The sequence below is a fragment of the Centruroides sculpturatus genome, unplaced genomic scaffold, assembly GCF_000671375.1.
Source record: "Centruroides sculpturatus isolate CEXI.00-Female unplaced genomic scaffold, Cexi_2.0 scaffold176, whole genome shotgun sequence".
Lineage (NCBI taxonomy): Eukaryota > Metazoa > Arthropoda > Arachnida > Scorpiones > Buthidae > Centruroides > Centruroides sculpturatus.
Window position 1 is genome coordinate 689,124 of NW_019384551.1, and position 17,752 is coordinate 706,875.

A 17,752-nucleotide genomic window follows, 5' to 3' on the forward strand; every position below is an offset into this window, starting at 1 on the left:
CACTTATTCTTGTATAAACGTATTGCATTATATATTTGCATTATCAATTTATTTTTCCACTTATTCATGTATAAACGTATTGAATTATATATTATTTGCATTATTTTCAATTTATTTTTTCCACTTATTCATGTATAAAAATTTTATATTTATAATTGTAAAAAAAAATACAAATAAATATGTTAACAATAAAGCATTTATTTTATAATAGTTTATCCTGTGCTTAGTTTTTTTATATGCTAACGTCACGATTATGTCTTGAGCTTTGCTGGAAAAACTGCTACAAAAAATTAAAATGTAAAAAAATGCACTATTTTATAAAATATATATTTTAAAACATTTTATATAAAACTTTGTTTTTTCATCACGAATTATTTACATTCATTAGGCTTATCATACAGAAAAAAAATCGCAACGGATCACGTGACACGCACAGCTGTGCTGTGTTTATAAATACCTGACCTTGAGATCAGCTGACTGTTGACGATCGCGGGTAGTTTCCAAACACGCCTCAGGGGAAGATGGGTTTCTAGTGACGTATGTAGTAGTTACCGTAAATACTCAAATATATCAATTATTTTTCGATCATATGTACGATTGCTATTAGTGGGGACCGAAAAAATGTTCAAAAACATAAACTACTATTGGATATAAATAAATAAAATTTTATGCCGTCATCAACAACATCCAATAGAATCTAAAAATGCTTCGCTCAAGTCAGACTCTAGCGTGGACATTTTAGAAAGTATTGATGACGTGTTGCTCGAGTGACACTCGAGCGTGGATCTTACGTCACGTATTTGTTGCTCGAGTCAGATTCGAGCGCGGCTCAAAAGGAGTTAAAGATTTCCGCTGCCTCCAAAGTCGTTAGTTGCCCCTGGTGTTGGGTGGTGCGAATAACATGCGCTTCATCGAAGATAGGTGTGATGCCCGGGTTTGTTGCGTACGTTGATAGGGCTGTCTTACATTTATTATGTTCGATGTCTGATTTATGATCTTTTAATCTTGTGTCCAATGAACATTTGGTGGATCCGATATACACTAAAGGCCTATCCCATCTGTTATCTTTTAATGGAATACTGTATATCCCTGGAAGCCTGTTTGGGTCAGAATTGTCCTTCCCGTTCCTTAATAAACTGTAAAGCCGATTGCAAATCCACATGCATTAATTTCAAAGAAGAAATAAATCTCTCTGCTGCATGGCAATTTTTAATTGACAATAAATCATAATATATTTTATAAGATAAATTTTATGAGATATTGCACACAACAAATCCCCATTGGTAGAAAATTGTATTTGAAATAACATGTGGATTCCTTCCACTTTTGGAAATTTTGTCAAAAAATGACACGTTCCATACTTTTTAAAAAAAGCATTCTAATTAAAGAATCCAGTTATAATGAAAGGTATAAAAAGTAAGCCTGGAGAAGAGCCCAGGAGGGGAATCGGAAACGTTCGCCGATTTTAAAGAATTTCGTGCCGGTTACTGGTTAATTGTAGATAGTTGTTTATTTGAAGTATATACAATCCGGTGTGGTGAGAAAGTACATTAATCAAGTTATTTACTGGACTTTGGAATTATTGAAATAATAGATTATTGCAAAAAATATCGAAAATAATTAATGTCAAACAGATTTCATCCACAAAAATAAAAAAATTCTCTCTTCATTGGCAATGTGTACAATGTTCAAATGAACTTGAATAAATCAATGTATAATTAGTGATACTGAAACTGAAACAGTCACTTGGGCACGAAAACTCTTATAAACACATAATATGATGCAAGATTTCAAATTAAACAATATTTTTATGGGTTGTTGGACCAGATAATAACTTTGAATTTCATTGTGCGTTTATTTTGAATTATCTGATATCGAAATAATGAAGTTCACTGTAATTGGATTTTATTAATAAATACTTATTAATACTTAATAATGTATTGTTTGATTTAAATTTATATATTATACACTAAAATAACTCCACAAGATATTATTGAATTTTTATTACATTATTAGATTAATAATAAATATAGTTTTATTTGTAACATATTGTTATAGATTTTAAAAAATTTAATAAATTTTATGTAAAACAATTTATTTTCAGATGAATAATACTTGCACAATATATATAATAATAGATAATTAATAAAAATTAGTTTAAATTAATATATTTCTTTCAAATAGAAATTCAATAAATTATATTTGAAGAAAGTGTTATTATTATTATTATTGTACAAATTATTATTGTAAATAATAATTTACAATAAATTTTTTTAGTTAAATTTGAAATTTCTATACAGTATAATCTGTATTGTTATATAAATGTCCTCACAAAATGATGATAACTTGCAGAACTACACTAAGAAATTTGTAACAATACCTACAATATTTAAAATAAACTTCAAACTAAGTATTTTTAAATATTTACCTCAAATTATGACAAAAAATTAGTGCTCTGAATGTCAGATACTAAATCATTCTAATTTTAAAAAAGTAGTTGTATTTATACTGTTATTTCCTGAATGATTGCTGAATGAAGCTAATATTCTTCATGAAACAGTTTATCTGAATATGTACAGTACATACCATAAAATGTAAATGCATAAAGATTGAGGTGATGATGGCTGAAGTATTTTCACTTAATATTTTTTAAAATTAAGTTTAATTTTTTTAGGTATAAAATAATAAATAAGAATATTTTTTTTTAAACTAAGTTACTTATTTGCTAGAATTTAGGAAATAGGCAGATAATAAATGTATAAAAAAAGATAATAAATTTCATTGATTGTAATATTGTTCAGTTATTCATTACTTTTAACTTATAATATTTAGGTATTACAACTTTATCAAATATCACAATTAAATCATGGCTTAATGATGGTGGGACCAAGTGGAAGTGGGAAGTCAACTGCATGGCGAGTTTTGCTAAAAGCATTGGAAAGATACGAAGGAGTAGAAGGTGTTGCTCATGTTATTGATCCAAAGGTCAGTAATTTTATTGTAAATTCTTAACTGCTGATTATGGTTAACATTAACAAATGCCTTTTTTTTCTAAATAGGCAATTTCTAAAGAAGCTTTATATGGCACTCTTGATCCAAATACTCGTGAATGGACAGATGGTCTTTTTACACATGTATTAAGAAAGTAAGTTTTATTATTATATCTATATTAAAAACTTTTTAAGGTTTCAAGACTAACTTTATAATTAAATGGACTTTTTTTAATATGTAATTATTGTAATCTTTCATTTACTAAATTTTAAAATTTTATTTTCTATATAAACATAAAAATTAATATGATATTTTTTTTATTGTAGTTAAATTATAAATAAATTATTAAATTGTACCTAATAAAATTATTCAAATTTTTTTTTATTTTAACATTTTTTAGAATCATTGACAATGTTCGTGGTGAAATTAATAAGCGACAGTGGATTATATTTGATGGTGATGTTGATCCAGAATGGGTTGAAAATTTGAACAGTGTTTTGGATGACAATAAGTTACTTACACTACCAAATGGTGAACGTCTGAGTTTGCCTCCAAATGTAAATAATGATTATTGTTAACTTGATGATGATAAAATTTTTCTTCATTCACGATAAAATTGATAATTTATTTCAAAAAAGTTATTTGTAATTAACATACATATTATTAAATCTACAAATTATTTTGATTAAAATAAATAAATTTTTAAATTTTTGTATAAATTTTTACAGGTTAGAATAATGTTTGAAGTACAAGACTTGAAATTTGCTACTCTTGCTACTGTGTCTCGTTGTGGTATGATTTGGTTCAGTGAAGATGTCTTATCAACTGAAATGATTTTTGAAAATTTTATGTCCAGATTACGTAGCATTCCATTAGAAGAAGCAGAAGAAGAACTAACTTATAAAAAGAAAAAGGAAGGAGAATCCTTGAAAGAAGACATCTTGTCTCCTACTTTGCAGGTAAATGTTACTAATACTTCTAATTAACTGAATATCAACTTTACTATAAAATAAGTTAAGATAATAATCTGTTTACATGTAAATAATATAATAAATTAAATTAAAACATTTATCTTAGAATATAAATATAATTATTTATATAATTATACTAAATCCTATTGTTAAATATATTTTTCTGATACAATGTTCATTTGTACTAATACTTTATTTATTACATTATTGATTTATTAAGTGTTGTCACACAATAGTTTTTCGGTCTTCAAAATTCTTATCTCCATAGCAATTAATAAGATTGATTCTATGAGGTAGCTGAAACATTATTTCTTAATGAAAAATTAGACATAAAAAAATTTTTTGAAAAGTCACATGCATGCAACTTTTGTATTATACAATAGTTATGTTTCAGAATATCTTGAGCAATTTAAATTCATACATAATGAAAATAATTAGCAAAATAATGTGATAAGAGGCTATAAATGCAATTCTTACACTCTAACCTATTGGAAAATAAGCAAAAAAGTATGCGCAAAAATAAAAATATATTCACTTCTAATAACTATTCCTATTGATTTGCTGACTATCTTCAACAAATGAATAGGTGGAAATAATGAGCAATTCTATCACATTTTCCCTTAAATATGATTACCATGTGTAAACATGACTTTTTTTTTAAATATGCATAATTTTAGAAGTCACAATATTTGTGATCAGATGGTACATGATTTATTAGTATTACATAATTCAAAATAGAGTCAGCTCTTTTGGAAAAATAATAGAGATTTAAACAGATTTGATTTCTAATTCAAAGGGAGAAAGCTTTTGGGATTGCCCCATTTTCAATATCATTATTTTTTATTTTTGTAAACTATGAAGATTATGTTAATCTCAAAATTTATAATGTTTTAAATTGGTGAAAAAATAAGCTGGTTTTTTTTTCCTTTCTAAGATGTTTATTAATTAATAAAATGATATTGAAGTAGAATTGTTTGATCAGTAAATGTTTATCATCTACATTACTTGATATAATCTATGTAAGATTATAGATTAAGATTACATAATCTGTCATTTGATTTCTGAGTTATTTTGTAATCATATTGACAGTATGTAGTGGTGTGATAATACTGTTTAGGCATGCAATAATCTTAAGACCGCTTAAACTTTCTTGAGATTATTTTTAAATGGACTGCAGAATTATAGCTAAAATATACTTATAGGAACACTAAATAAATATTTTATGCAAATTCAAAAAATGAAACTACATCATAGGATTCATTTTATTTGAAATGTTTGTCTAATAGTTTTGAATAATTTCTGTAAAGGAAAAGATTCAAAATTACTACTGTAGTTAATACAGTATAATCTCAAATATGTTCTTTTGATTTTCTTTAATAGATCTACATTCTTATATATATATATATTATATTTTAATTTATATCATATTTTAAGTTGAAAATATTATTTTCATTTAATGGTTAAGGTAATTCTTAATTTTTTATAAAGTGAATAATTTCATTATTATTGCCATTTAAAAATTTATAAAGCTAAGCTATTTTTTAAATTGTTTTGATAGGTGCAAAGAGATGTTGCCTCAATCTTGGCTCCTTACTTTACATCTGATGGTTTGGTAGTAAGAGCATTAGACTTTGCTGCAAAACAAGATCATGTGATGGACTTCACAAGATTAAGAGCCTTAGGCTCCTTATTCTCCATGCTTAACCAGTCATGCCGTAATGTTCTCAATTATAACCATAATCATATTGATTTCCCAATGCAGGTAAATAAGTTAAATATTCTTATAATAAAATCATAGAAATTTTAGATAGATGTAAAGTGAATCTAATATAATTTTATTATCTTGATCGCATTCATAAGGAGTTAACTTACTGATATTTAAGATTAAGGGAAAAAATTACAGAATTCATGATTTGAATTCAGTTGTCTTTTATGAAAAAAAAATTTCAAATTGGCTGCAAATTTTTATTTTCATTTAATTCAATGCTGTGAGATAATTTTCTTCTTTTATGCATAAAAAGTTCTGTTTTGTCATCAACCAATATAGAAAAATACTAAAAATTAAAATTTTTGTAAAAATATTTTTCACATATTAAATGTTAATTGTGTATATCTTCTTATATTGTAAACATTATTTCAATTGTTTTTAATATTTTAATCATTACTAATTATAAAATATAAATTTTTAAAAAAACCATAAAAAATGGCAAACTGGAATATACAAACTTTTATGGCAAGAATCTGTGGTTTTAGCTTACTCAACCACTGCAATAATTATTCCAATGTTTAAAGAGGCCTGTACACAAATAGGAATCTTATTTTCGTTTTTGTCCTCTATTTAACTGAAACAAATTTTGTTTATTCAAATGCTGAATTTATCACCATCTCTTTATTCTGTAATCAAAGTGCAAAATTTGCTTTTAAAATACAGAAAAAAAGACTGATTGCCATAAAATGCAATTGAGTGAAAGACAAATAAAACAAAACAATCAGAAATGTTTTTAACCATTTTTTGGTTATCTTTAGCTGAAAGAATTCAATAAATAGAATAGAATTATTTTTTATATTTAATGTTTTACATTGAACAAAAAAAACAGAATTTTTAAAATTTTTAAATGTATAAAAATAATTTTAAAAAATGTTTAAAAAATTTGAAAAAAAAAACTTCTATAGTTTGTCTTCTAGTAAGCAAAGGACTAACTTGTTTCATATGTCATATTTGTTATAAGTACCATAATTTTAACAAGATAGATGATCTGTTACTTATGTGTTAAGGTTGTCTAGTTTATTTCTGTGCACTGTCCTATTCATAGAGATGGCTCTATCATATTGTAACTTTTACTCTTTATTCTCTAAGACAGGACTGGTGTTATATTTGTAATATGGTGTTAGATCATGAATCAGTCTGTTTACAAGCAAGGTTATGCTTGTAAGTTGATTGTGCCAATGAAGATTTTTCAGGAGATGGGAACATACTGAGATAGTGTGTTAAATTGTTTTAAGTACTTGCTGGCATTTTTTGTAAAAGTCATTATCAACTGTAGATCTATGTATAAATATACAGATATAGGGTCTGTATACAGATATAGGATAGGGTATATATATTTGTATTTACTATGGTTCTTGGTCTAACAATCTGATTCTTTGTTGGCAGTTGAAAAGGTTTTTCTTTTTAGAAAAACAGTTCTCTAGCTAAACTATATGTTTTATACCACTTTGTCAACAAAAGAATAGTTGAAATCGTGATTATTGGCCACATAGAGAGTTTTGTATACTATTTTTTTCTTTTATTGATGACATTATCAGTATTATTAATTTTGCTTAGTTGGAGTAAAGCCAATTGGATGTCAGTTTTACCATTGTATTTGTAATTACAAATGTTATATTACACATAAAAGAATTTCTACATTTATTTGTAGTTGAGTTAGCTGTGAAAAGACTTAGAAGAATATCTCAATCCCAAAAAGGACTCTTTCAATTATTACTGTCTATGTTCAGTCCTATCTTACTAGAAGTCTTCTCATTTTTCTCTAGGTTTAACAGAAATTGTGTTAGTCTATTTGATATCAAAGCAGTTGATTAAAACTAGGTTTGTGTAAGTATTGATGAATGTAGTGGCATTATAGACATTGTTGGTTATGAGTTACAGTTTGTCTCTGACTTTTTTTTATTAGTTTTTTTATTTAATTTCTGTTTCTGTAGTTTCTAGATATTTATACTTAATTTCCTTCTTTCGTTATGTTTATTAATTTCATGCTTTTTTTTTTCTTTTTAGCATAGAATATACTGTCATTTGAGTAGAAGTAGCGTATTCTCACCTTTCTTTTTTGTCATGATATTAATACAAAATAGCATGACAAAAATAAAATTAAAATATACTTCTGTATATTAATATCTTTTGATATAGTTTTGTTGTTCTGATGATGATAGCTATTGTTTGAGATCATTCATATATAAAAGATACCTTTATATCATTGATAAATATAAATATATCTCTTGCTTAATGCAGCTTTACTTAATACAGGATTTGATTAAATGTACAAAATTAATTGTGGCAGAAGTTTTAATTAATATGGCTTTACCAGCTGTTTTTATTTAATATATATTCTGTATTTGATTAATATGATTTTGATATAATTTGTAGCATTGAGGGATTAATTAACCACATTAATTAAGGGATACCTGTATTTAAAATGGTTTTGTTGTCTCTGATTTGAAAGAAATAGTTATGTTCAGGTGATGATGGATTATGTTCTAGACAACCAAAGATTTCTGAAATTATTAAGGGAATCCATTATTAGTGAATGTAAATTTTCTTATTATATAGTATAACATGGAACTGTAACATAGCTCTCAATGATATTATTATCAATATCTTTTTACATTTTGAATTTTAAATGAATTTTGCATATCTGAATTATTACATAAAGCTAGCTAAAGAGTATGTAGGAAAGATTTTTGATAGTTAATGTAAGAAAAGATTGAGGATAATAGAATTAGTGATTGCTTGCTTCTTACGACCTCCACTGTTCCTTTTCTTTTGTTAGGATGTTACCATCAATAAAAACCTTCATACGAATTTTTATTAGTTACAAATGCATTGCCATGCACCTAAAAGGAATCAGGACAGATATTAGATTAAATTTATGTAATTAAAAAGGTTAGATCAAATTAGAAATTGTATTGTTGAAAATTGAACATGAAAAAGCATTTTATCTGTTGTAAAGTACTATATTATTTTTCCGACTTTTCCAATGATTATCGACACTACTGTGTGCCGGAAATAGCCGTTCCATAACGGGTACTTTACGCAGATTCGCATTAGTGTGCCAGGCCTGGACTTTAAGCGTGCACCGAATTAAATAATGACAAAAGTTTGTCAATAACAAAATCAAATATTTAATTAAACTTCTAGTAATAAACAATATACAGTATTTAGTAAAAAATCAAACAATAATTTATTCAATGAAATTCAACAAGAATCAACCCGACAAACTCAAATCAATCTATTTCTAACTTAATTCTATTCCCCTTTGGAATTCGACAAAAATCAAAGACTTAACTTATAAACAATATTTCTTATAAATTAAAGATCCTAATCGTCACCTCAATATACTAGGAACCTATTTCCTCAAACTCTCAAGACTTTCTATAATCGTCGATCCATAAATCGAATAACTTCAAAATCGCCTTGGAACTATTTGATCCTATCGGACACCTCTCTCGTTCACTGCTACGAAGCTCACAAAGCTCGTCGCTATCAGGAATTCACCTCGTTCATCTTCACTTGAGACTCGGGATTTATAGTGTGAGGTGACGTCACAATTCTGAATGAGATCACTCTCCTCATTTACATACTTAACGCTAACAATAAACTTTTTTCGTTTGTCTGGCAGCCTATTTTCCAACAATACTCTCTTTTTATTCTTTCTTAATTATTCTTTTTTACAATTTTTGGGACTTTTTTTTTTTATTCTTTAAGGTTTAGCGAGTCCCTAATTCGTGCTTGTGGGATCTCCCCCCCTTTTCTCGGTGCGGACTTACTTTTTTCCGCTCGGGAAGCGCAAGTGTGCACGAGTTTTTCTACGGCGCTTTTCTTTCGTCGGTGAGTTGGTTTTTCTTCTATTTTTAAGTTACTAAGGTGAATGGTGAGGAAACCTTCGTTCTAACAAAACATAAGCCCCAAACAAAAATAGAGTAATAAGCAAAATAAAAGTAAATAAAAATAACGTTCGGACTTGGTTCCTTACACCGTTAAACACTATGTTTAATGAAGTTTGTCTAATAATGTGTTTTTATAGCTGATTATAATCAGATTCTGTTTTTAATACAAAAAATTTTTTATTGAACTAATAAGTTTCAGAAATTGTTCTTAAAATAGAACTAAACAAAAATTCTATTTACAGCAAGATCAGCTTGAACGGTACATTCCTCGTTGTCTTGTATATGCTCTTCTTTGGTCATTTGCTGGAGATGGGAAATTAAAAATCAGATCTGATATGGGAGATTTTATTAGAGGCATTACTACTATACCTCTTCCACCTAGTTCTTCTATGCCTATTATTGATTATGAGGTAAGTTTAAAAACATGCTATATAAATAAATAACGTTTGTTAAAATAACTATAGTAGAATCTGCTTATATTGTTACCAATCATTTAATGTTATCAGAATTAGCAAGTTCCAAAACAAAAAAGTTTTGGAACTTGCTAATTCTGATTTAATTCTGAAATGAAGTTGGGTATAAAATACATTTATACCTAACTTCATTTATGTCAGTTTGAGTAAAGTTGCTGTTGATTTTAAGTAAGAACATTTTTAAGTTGCCTTTTTTGCACTGTCGGCATCAACATAAGGCTAGTTAAGACTAATAGTAACAGTATTTGAACATTATTAATTATGCTATTAGTTTTAACTAGGGCTTTTAAATGTCCATTTTTTAGTTGCTATTTACTTACAATATAATTTAAATTATTGTGATTTGTTAATTGTATGCTGGATGAATTACTATTAAAGAACTATCATACATTTTTAAGTTATTATTAAGCATTTTTAATTATTTTGATATCAGAATTAGTAAAATTTGAATTTCTACAAATTGTAGTTTTATTATTTAGCTTACTTAATGTTATTAGTCAGTTAGCATCATCACTATAAGAAAGTTTCAAAGTGATTACAATAGGTAGTATTGTGATTTGAAAATTTTAGAAATTGATACAAAATCTTTTCTAGGTCTCACTTGGAGGTGAATGGGTTCCTTGGCAAAATAAAGTTCCTCAAATAGAAGTTGAAACACACAAAGTAGCAGCGCCAGATATTGTTGTTCCCACATTGGATACAGTGAGACATGAATCTTTATTGTATACTTGGTTAGCTGAACATAAACCCCTTGTTCTCTGTGGACCACCAGGATCTGGCAAAACAATGACACTGTTTAGTGCTTTACGATCACTTCCAGATATGGAGGTATCTATTATATACAATGTTTAAGATTTATTTTTATTTTGTGTAAATTATTGTAAAAATTTTGTTTTATGGTTATTTAAGTATTCAGATTATTTTGTATTAAAATAGGTAGTTGGCCTGAATTTCTCCAGTGCAACAACTCCTGAACTTCTGTTAAAAACTTTTGATCATTATTGTGAATATAGGAGAACTCCAAATGGTATTGTTTTAGCTCCTATTCAATTGGGCAAATGGCTAGTACTTTTCTGTGATGAGATAAATTTACCAGATATGGATAAATATGGTATGTAAAATACTTATTCTTATAATATTTTTAAGAGAACACTAAAATTCAAGTTACTTTAAACTTAATAAATTTTAGGAACCCAGAGAGTAATTTCATTCTTAAGACAAATGGTGGAACATGGTGGCTTCTACCGAACCAGTGATCAGGCCTGGGTAAGACTTGAAAGAATTCAGTTTGTTGGTGCTTGTAATCCTCCAACAGATCCTGGAAGAAAACCTCTATCACACAGGTAATGCATTTATATCTAAATTGCTGTTTTAATAAACATTCTTGCAGAACTTTTTGTTTTAATCATGGCTTAGTAAAATCTGGCTCAAAGGAAGAATATTTTTATTGATTTGATAATACATTTACTCCACAAATAAGATTTTATTTTAGTACAAATAGAATATTTAAAGTAAACATCAGTTTAGTACATTTCATATCATTTTGTTACATCTAATAATTTTTATTTTTGCAATTATGCATTATAAGTGTCGTCATTAATATTGCAGTGTGTGTCAAAAATCTCAATTCTATTTATGACTAATTGGCAGATATTATCTTTAGGTGCAATTCATTCAAGATTGTAATGGTACTCTAAAACTTTTTATTTTCACTAAACAAAAAGCTCCAACTTTTCAGCTTTTCATCTCATCCCTCGTTAGGGTGATAGCAGTCTAGCTAGGATTCAGTGTAAATATGTGCTGGTCTAGAATTCTCTAGCTCTGTTTGTTTGAATAGATTTTTGTATAGGTAGTTTATTCAGCATAGTTTATTGAGTGAAGGCAAATATTACAAGTGGAACTGAGATGATACTAATGATGTTAATTCAACAATATGAAATGTTTAAATTATGGAATGTTTTATTAAAAGAATAACATGAGAGGAAAAATGCTAGGACCTTAAAAAATAGAGGAATTTTTAAACATTTCTGAAATAAAAATTTCTCAAAAATGGCACAACTTAAAATGTAAAATAAATTTTGAATTAAGGAAGAGAAAAAATGGTGATAGTATAGGCAATGTTTTAGGGCTTTTTTTCCAGTATCTCATTATGACATGTTCATATTAACTCTGAAATGCTCTAGATCAGGAATGGGCAACCTGCGGCCCACATTAATATTTTTTGCGGCCCTCATCACATAAGATATGAATAAATATATCAATTTCCCAGGTTAAGGAAGTATGCAGCAAAAATTCAAATGTTATTTTCTACAACTTATGTATGTGACTAGTTTTTTCCTCAATGAATTTAGTAAAAATTAAAACAAGAAACTGGCTAACAGACACATCAAAACCAATTTAAAGCTAGCAGTGACTAATATTTAACCAAATAATTTCTGATATATTACATTTACATCAGTTCCAGAAGTTAAATTAAGTACTGTATACCTATGCTAATTTATAATTATATATGAATAAATAATTGTGATTTACTGGCATTTTTCTTCTGTTTTCTCTGTTATGCAGCCCTTACATAGAAAAAAGTTGCCCATCCCTGCTCTAGACCAGTGTTAACTAACTTTTTTGGATTAGTGACACATTAGTGAATTTAATAAAATTCCTGTGACACACCATAATTTTTTAAATAAAAAAATTTAAAATAACATAGTTGATTTTTAAAAATTTTGATAATGTACAAGTTAAAGTTATGAAGACAAACACTCACAATTATACAAATGTACTTAAAAAAAGTAAAAAGACTATTTGAATAAATGCATAAAATGCTAGTATCATTCTTTAAGCTGGTAAGCCAAAACTTTTATACTATAGAGTTGGTATGCTGGCATATGCATAGAACTTTTGTGAGGGGGTATGCCAATGCTGCAAATTTTGTAACAAACTGCATTTTAGTCAATACTTTCTTCTCCTTTTGGTTGGCAGATGGTAAAAAGATAAATATTAAAGCAGATGATAAATGAAATTTTAAAGAAGAGCCTTTTCAAAATTCTAAAAAATATTTAATATTTCTATAATGCACCTGAGACACTCACAACACATGGGAAACATTGTTATAGATCAGTGATCCATGGACTGTAAGTCCTTCAGTGACCCTACAATGATTTCAAGACACCCATATTAAATGTTCAGAGAAAGTATTAGGTTTAGAGTGAATTCTGACATAGTGTATATATGGTTAGAATCTAATCTCACTATAGAATGTGAAATCTAGCTAAAATTTTCTCTACAGTATACACATAGCTTAAGAATTCATTATTAACCTATCCTGTGTTATTCCTGACATATCTTAGAGTTGTGACCTCTGATCTGAAGTGGTTCATCTGAGATATCTGATTTCAGCATTGGAACGTTTTTGAAACTAGATTTAGCTAGTCGTCATAACTTTTATATTAAAACTAACTTTCAAAATATAATTTTTTTGGTTATTACATTTATTAATACAGTGGAACCTCGGTATACGACCTTAATCTGTTCCAGATGTTTGGACTTATACCGAATTGGATGTATACCAAACCAACCTTTCCCATAAGAAGTAATGTAAAAATGATTAATCCATTCTCATGTAAAAAAAATGGCTGGCTTTAAATACCTCGCTTTCCTGGCTAGTTCTTTCTTGATTTTTCGTGAGATCAGCGTGTACCTTTTTAGCTTTCTCGCAAATAATTGCTTCCGATACGTTGTCTCCAGCACTGTTTTTCAGTTATCCAAAGCAAAAGTAATTTCTCAATATGATCTAATGTCTTCGATCTCTGTTTAGAAATTGATTTAACACCTTTTGCAACGTTAGCAGATTTAATAATGTCTTTATTTTTCGCAGTTGTCCATATCGTCATTCTCGGAATACGGTAGGCAACAGCTAAAATCTCGAACATGCGTGCCACCTTCGTATTTCTCAACAATCTCTTTCATCAGTTCCATTGTAATTCTAGTAATTTTTTTAGTTATCTGTCGCTTTTCATTTGCCTTTTTGCGATTCGTGATTAATAAAAATAATAAAATTTTACTTACAAATTAAAATCTGAAAAAATTAAACAAAGTTATAAACCGTTGCACCGCGAACGTCTAGTCTGGTCTAGTACACCGATAGTGCTACTTGTTCATTGCTGACGCGTATAACTGAATTATGTCGTATACCAAACAAAAGTCGTATACCGAGCAAAATTTGTTTCGTCCAAACAGGACATATTCTGAATTGGACGTATTCTAAAGCAGACGTATACCGAGGTACCACTGTATATCTATTTTGTTTGTGAAAAATAAAAAATTAATTTTGGACAATACAATAGCCACAGTTATTCTTTTCAAACATATGTAATTTTCATTAGGCTTAACATCATGAAAATTCAACATGGTGTCACACGCAGCCAAGAAAACTTTGAACATCAGATAGGTTAACTAACTCCTTCATTCTGGCATTTTGACTATAGTTCAGTGTAGAAATTTCATTATACTGATATTTTGCTGTTGTCCAATATCAAATTTTAATTTTTTTTTCAATACTTCTATATTACATTTTCTTACAGAAGTATAATGAATTAATCTTGGGTTTTATTTTAAAAATAATTAATTAGTCAATATGTAATGACATATTTTATTAAATTCTGATATTTCTGATTTTTGAAAAAGTCATATTTTAAAATATATTACTTTCTCTCTCTCTCTCTCTCTCTCTCTCTCTCTCTCTCTCTCTCTCTTTTTTTTTTTTCCTTTGTTCCTAAAAAATTAAAAAGCTTAAAATTTTGTAAAATATTCTAAAAATATAATTTCAGATTTTTGCGTCATGTGCCAGTTGTTTATGTTGATTATCCTGGAGAAACATCACTAAAGCAGATTTATGGTACATTTAACCGTGCTATGTTGCGCCTAATACCAGCTCTACGTCCTTTTGCTGAACCTTTAACAGCTGCTATGGTGGAGTTTTATTTGATGTCTCAGGTATTTTTTTGTTTAAGTGTTATAAAAAAAACTATAAAAGTTTTGTTATAATATAAACAGTTTTTAAATTATTGTGATTCTGTAATTTAGGAACGTTTTACTCAAGACATGCAACCTCACTATGTGTACAGTCCTCGAGAATTGACACGTTGGGTGAGGGGAATCTGTGAAGCTATTAGACCACTAGAAACATTACCAGTAGAAGGACTTGTTCGTTTATGGGCACATGAAGGATTAAGATTATTCCAAGACAGGTAAGAATATTATTTGAAAAATTATATCTACTTTTAAAAATTTATTAGTATAGAATTATTTTTAAAAGTGCATTACCATTTTCAGACTTGTAGAGGAAGATGAAAGAAGATGGACTGATGAAAACATAGATGTTGTTGCACTAAAACATTTCCCGAACATCAATTCAGAAACTGCATTGGTCAGGCCAATCTTGTATAGTAACTGGCTGTCAAAAGATTATTTACCTGTTGATCGTGAACAATTGAGAGAATATGTAAAAGCTAGATTAAAGGTATTAGTGATGCTTGAAATTTTTTTAAAAATAATTATAAACTTTTTATAATAAATTGCATGTAGTTGTTAATTACACAACTAGACAACATTACCGTGTTTCCCCGAAAATAAGACATCCGCAGAAAATAAGACCTAGCACAGATTTTGCTGAATTGCGAAATATAAGACCTCCCCCTGAAAGTAAGACCTAGCGAAGTTTTTTTTTAGTCGTAACGGTCATCGACAGATGGTTGAAAGTACAGCCACTGATTGGTCAGCAGACAATTACGCCACACGGCATGATTTGCATAAGACTATGGCTTGGGAATCACAGATTTGCATAATGTTATCGCTGGTGATCGCTAATTGGTCGGCTGGGAATCACGCCACATCACATTTGCATAGTGCTACGGTTCAGTAAGCACTAATTGGTCATCGAGCTCGATGTGGACACTATAAAAAGGTTAAGTTGAATGTGTCGCAAGGTGTTCTCTCGAACCTGTTTAGCGTATTGTTCAACAATAAATGTGAATTCGTCTTCATGGAAATATAAGACATCCCCCTGAAAATAAGACCTAGTGCATTTTTTAGAGCAAAAATTAATATAAGACACTGTCTTATTTTCGGGGAAACACGGTAGTTATTACATAAATTCATAAACTTTTTGCTTTATAATAAGTTAATAATTATTGAGTTTTTCACAAAAATATTTCTATTATGTATTACTCATTAAAGTTCTTTTAAAATGTTTTCACTCAGAATAATTGCAATAATTACTTAATGGATTTAAATAAAAACAACATACAAATTAGCTGTAAACAAATTAATTTCATCATAAGTAGAATAATAATATATGATAATAGTGCTGTATACAAGTAAATTTAAGATCAAATTTTACAAATGAACAAATTTATCAAGTTAATTATATTTGCTTAAATAATTATAACTTAAATTTTTTTGTATATAAGATAATGTAAAAAATTTTAAATTTTGGAATAATTTTTATATAAGTTTGTGATGAATATTGTTTAGTTACACTATATTTTCATACAAACAGTATTATTTATAGTAAAATATTTCTAATAAAGTATTTAAATGTTATGTTATAACAGAAAAAATATTGTAATATTTAGTATTAGTAATATAATGATTAAAATCTTTTATGTATGTAATTTTGCAAAAAAATTTTAGAATTTGATTTTTCTTCTGTCAGGTATTTTATGAAGAAGAATTAGATGTTCAATTAGTGTTGTTTAATGAAGTCCTGGATCATGTTTTGAGAATTGATAGGATATTTAGACAACCTCAGGTAAATGATCTCATTTCAAAAATTTTATTATTACAATTTTTTTAATGAAGTAAAATTACTTTTTAAAATATTCCTCATACCCTACATATTATCCACTATTTTTATTAATTATAAAGTTACATAATTTAAACAATTTAGTTAAAGAAAAATTTAATAAAAGCTTGGCTTTTAATTTAATTAGGGGCATCTTTTATTGATTGGTGTAAGTGGTGCAGGTAAAACAACATTATCACGTTTTGTAGCATGGATGAATGGGTTAAGTGTCTTCCAAATCAAGGTGAGTTTTTTGTTTTGTATATTATAATTATTAGTTTTTAGTAATTAGTTTTTTAAAATTTTATTATGAACAAAGAGTAGATAGTGCTTAAGATGATAACAATTGTTTGTTAATTTCAATACAGCAAAAATATAGATTTTATAACAAACACATCAAATCATTTTGTATGTTTTATTCAGCTTATTTTAAGAATTTCATGTTCAAAGGAAAGAATAACTCAAATGCATGTTGAACTAGAATATTAGATTATATGCAAAATATAGAAATATTAGTGTAGGTCATTCCTATTGGATGAGCCACATTTTATAAAAATTTATCTGGTAGCAACATAAAATTAACAATTTCAAAAATTGTTTTAATACATTATTAAAACTATACTATGTATTAACTTATTCTCTTCCATGAATTTAAAGTTATTTAACCATAAAGTATTATGCAGTAAAGTAATATCTAAATTTATAAGTTATAGATAACATTTTTGTAAGAAAACTTTGTCTTTTTGTAAGAAGTAAAGGATAACTTCTATTTATGTCTTATAAATGAAATAGAAAATCATATTTTATAACTG

General features: G+C 27.6%; 1 protein-coding gene across 1 annotated transcript in view; it reads left to right on the forward strand.

The window, feature by feature from the left end:
* The window catches only part of LOC111623677 (cytoplasmic dynein 1 heavy chain 1-like), a 196,279-nt gene that overhangs the window by 108,442 nt on the left and 70,085 nt on the right, over window positions 1–17,752 (forward strand). The window contains exons 37-50 of the mRNA XM_023366346.1: window positions 2,833–2,985; window positions 3,060–3,145; window positions 3,392–3,548; window positions 3,720–3,950; window positions 5,521–5,724; window positions 9,869–10,036; window positions 10,694–10,927; window positions 11,036–11,210; window positions 11,289–11,442; window positions 14,926–15,091; window positions 15,182–15,345; window positions 15,431–15,617; window positions 16,812–16,907; window positions 17,089–17,184. Of these exons, the coding sequence (XP_023222114.1) occupies window positions 2,833–2,985; window positions 3,060–3,145; window positions 3,392–3,548; window positions 3,720–3,950; window positions 5,521–5,724; window positions 9,869–10,036; window positions 10,694–10,927; window positions 11,036–11,210; window positions 11,289–11,442; window positions 14,926–15,091; window positions 15,182–15,345; window positions 15,431–15,617; window positions 16,812–16,907; window positions 17,089–17,184 (2,271 nt within the window). The remainder of the gene's footprint in view (window positions 1–2,832; window positions 2,986–3,059; window positions 3,146–3,391; window positions 3,549–3,719; window positions 3,951–5,520; window positions 5,725–9,868; window positions 10,037–10,693; window positions 10,928–11,035; window positions 11,211–11,288; window positions 11,443–14,925; window positions 15,092–15,181; window positions 15,346–15,430; window positions 15,618–16,811; window positions 16,908–17,088; window positions 17,185–17,752) is intronic.